Source organism: Loa loa (assembly GCF_000183805.2).
Source record: "Loa loa unplaced genomic scaffold supercont3.23, whole genome shotgun sequence".
In the NCBI taxonomy this organism is placed as follows: domain Eukaryota; kingdom Metazoa; phylum Nematoda; class Chromadorea; order Rhabditida; family Onchocercidae; genus Loa; species Loa loa.
The window spans coordinates 89,223-92,849 of NW_018108203.1; the positions used below are offsets into that span (position 1 = coordinate 89,223).

Here is a 3,627-nt window from a genome sequence, read left to right on the forward strand (position 1 = left end):
ATATATATATAAGCTAACAACGAGAGGCTGAATCAGTCTTTACTTATAGAGCAACATCTGACTCCGTCAACCTTCTAATTTTCATTCCGGCAACATAATTCAATTTTGTGAATCATATCTCCATTTTCGATTGAATTATTACATATTCATTGCAAATAAACTTTAACATAGATAATTTGCTTACCGAAAAAATCCGGTCCATCCTTTCTCGACAAGAATTGGTGCCCGAGCTAAGGTGAGATGACTCCTAATATCATTCAAAAAGCTTAACGAGCGAAACAATGATTAGAGAAACTCCTCGAAAAAATCAAAACAATGGATTTAAGGTCTTCAGAACAAAATTCGTCAATGGAGTAAAAACGAAACAATTTGAGGACAATAGAAGAATCATTGAAGAAAACATAATGCACCTCAAATTGTGCATTAATATTTTTGAAGAAATGGATGGAATAGTCCAGAAGCAGAGTACTTTGCAGAAAAAGAAAAGAAGAAAAGGAAAAATACGCCAAAATCATGAGAGGAGGAAAATATGTTTTTAATTTATTGCATGGAGTTGCAGTAAATTATAATCATTTTTTTTTTGCAGTAAATAAATTATAATCATCTAATTATAATCATTTTTTGCTTTTTTTTATTCCCTCCATTTGCATAATCAGTACTCATTGATAAGGGTTCATAGTTCAACCTAGAGCAGTGTATTTTTCTCATAGATGCCGAAAAAATCAAGAAAATATATGTGTTGAAACAATCAAAGTATTAGAGATTTCTACATAAAAGTTGTTTAGAATATTCTCCATATAAAGGATTCGTCACGCAAAAAATAAAATAAGTGTTTTTCTACAATTAAAGTGATGAGTCATTTACCTAATCTTCGGATCATGCGATGATATTCTAACAACGAATCCATGGGGAGAACGTTGTACACATCCTGTAAATTGATTCACATGTAAATACTTCTTGTCTGAGAATTAATCTTGTAAGGAATGTATCAAGTTTTGTAAACCATCCCCACTATACAAATGGTTTCCATTAGCCTATCCAGGACTTAAACTTCATTCGATGTTCTACAAATCTCCCTAAATTAAGCTTCATTAGGTGTTCTACATGTCTTCCTATTTTAAACTCTAATTGAAGTACTTAACACGCTAAATTTCCTCTTTACATCAACAAGAAACTCAACCATAACTGTATTTTCTACATTCATTAATAATTCAAGAATAATAAATCTATTACCATCATCAATAAACCATTTTGAAACTCCTTACACCTGCATTAAGCCACAAAAAGGAGCTTCATCGTCAATCTCCTCTAATACAAAGGCAAAATTTTTACGACAGTAGCTGCAGAATCATCCACAAATATTTTTTCAGCTCAGAATAAATAGTATATTAAATTTTCCTAACCGGATTAGGGTGGAATTTGTATTGCTTGACGTTGGATGAAAATTCTTGCAAGTATGTTCCAGCAAATTGTCATTTCTATAACTCAGGATTTTCACAACTCCTTCGAAAGATATCGGCTAAAATTGAAGATTTCATTTAAACTTTTGATATTTGAGCTTACCTTTCTGTGTATAGAACTTCTCTATTGTATAATTCCAGGGCTGTCTCATAAATGTAACCAAGGACGTGATCTTTTCATAGCTTCAGCTCTAGACTGAACGCTAAACATATTGCAGTTATAATTTTCCGATGAGATAGATTTTGAAGAAAATTCAGTATTTGAAATCTTGGATTGCTGTACCACTTGTTTTCGTTCCATAAATACAATCTTCTACTGCAGTACTTTCTCCTTCCTGAGTTTTGAATCCGGAAAGCAACAATTACCAACGCTTGAAAGTATTTTGCTTTCTTAAGTTGAAACAGAATTGTGGATCTGTACAATTAGTTGATCTCTCAAACAATTCCGCAGATATCCAGCAATAAGATCATTCAAATCTAACTGTTCGCCTCCAAAATTCAGTCAGTGTAGTATTGATTTTATTATTACAACATTCCCATTAAAAAAAAAATCTTGATTTTTTAAAAAATTACAACTCAGGTTTAGTCAGCATTTAACTGAAAGGTTTTAGTTCTTGTTAAGGGCCATTTTGTCATTTTTTTTTTGCAATGAATATGGCTCCGACTTTCTCGACAATCTACACGACTACTTTGTTTGCTCGGAAACTTCCTGAAAATTTGAAGATTCGTATCTGGTGCAAAAAATAAACACGAAAAAAAATGGATTAGCTTAGTGTTATTTTCGCTAATCAGGAGGAAAATACTCGGGGTTCAAAGGTAAGGCTGAGACAACACAACATTCCCAAACAAATTAGAATGACTTTGTTGTATAAAAATACCGCCTGCTTGTTCAAAATCATGAAACTTTTATAAGTGCTTTGGGAGCTGAAAACTTTACCCCTTAATAACTTCAGCTATAAACAAACACTTCAAACCATTCTAAATGCCGGATATTCGAAGCACTAGGCTAATAATAATTTCGGAACTTCATAACATTTTTTGTTCAAATTTATTGCACAAGGCAATATCACACATTTATTGAAATTATCTATTTGTTTAGCTAACATTCGCGATGGAATTGATATTTCAATTTTTTTCAGTGTATAATAGATTGCATTTTACAAAACACGTCAAAAAATTACAAGAAGAAAATACTGAGAAGTTTCTTGTTCTTCTTCGCTTGAACGGTAGCAACGCAAAGAACTGGAATGTACGATGGACATATCATAAAAAGTTGCAAAGGCAAGAAGCACTCTAAAATTAGTCGTAAAAAGTAATTACAAAGTTATACGAATTCCAGCACCTCATCAGCTTTCTTGGTGAAGTCTATAACCATCCCTACAAGTGTGGAAAACCTTCCACAATCCTGAAACATAAAACATGGGAAGCAAGTTGACTAACAAATTCAAATGTGTCATTCATCATTAAAGATGATCTATCTGCTCTGTTTCTTATCACCTTATTTTCCACGGCATGTCTTTACATGTTATAATATTTAGCAATTACAATAGTGGACAAATTCTTTGAATTTTTAGCTTTTCTTCAGATTTCGTTGGAATCTTCTAGAAAAAAGAGCTAAAGGGAAATATACTCGAAGAAAATGAACAGATTCGTATGGAATAAGCTTCAAATACTTTCAAAAACCAGTCAAAAATCAGTAAATATACTGTACGAATGATAGCTGCATTATTTAATTATAGAAACTTAGTGCACTTATGAAGAGTTCAATATGATATTTCAAACAATGTCAATGTTCGAAAAAGGCTCCTAGCAATACTGTTGGCAAACAAATGACATCATGCGTGCAAAATGCGAAATATGGTTCAGAATTAGTGTAGCATTTCGCCATAATTTTTACAGTTCATGTACAATTTAGTTCTATGGATAACCGGTTGACGGTTGATAATGTGTCTGCGTATATAAAGGATATGGTGGTTGTTGTTGCTGTTGGTGATGCTGGCGGTGGTGAAGTTGTGGCTTTGTAATCGTAAATTTCACATCATACGACTGCTGTGATGATGACGACGGCGTGATAGCGATACCCGTTGAACTGATTCCCGTAATTATTTCACTCTGTAAGATTTAAATTTCCCTCTCATGTTAAATATGTGTTTTCTTTTTTTTTTTG

General features: G+C 32.7%; 1 protein-coding gene across 1 annotated transcript; it reads right to left on the bottom strand.

Moving 5' to 3' along the window:
• Positions 1 to 856: 856 nt before the first annotated feature.
• Positions 857 to 3,572, bottom strand: LOAG_13606 (hypothetical protein; the record flags this gene model as incomplete). Its single annotated transcript, XM_003149112.1, has 6 exons — positions 857 to 928; positions 1,268 to 1,340; positions 1,404 to 1,519; positions 2,339 to 2,384; positions 2,642 to 2,753; positions 3,389 to 3,572. Coding segments are annotated over 6 exons (603 nt in total), but the record flags the coding sequence as incomplete, so codon positions are not given.
• Between the last annotated feature and the right edge of the window lie 55 nt (positions 3,573 to 3,627).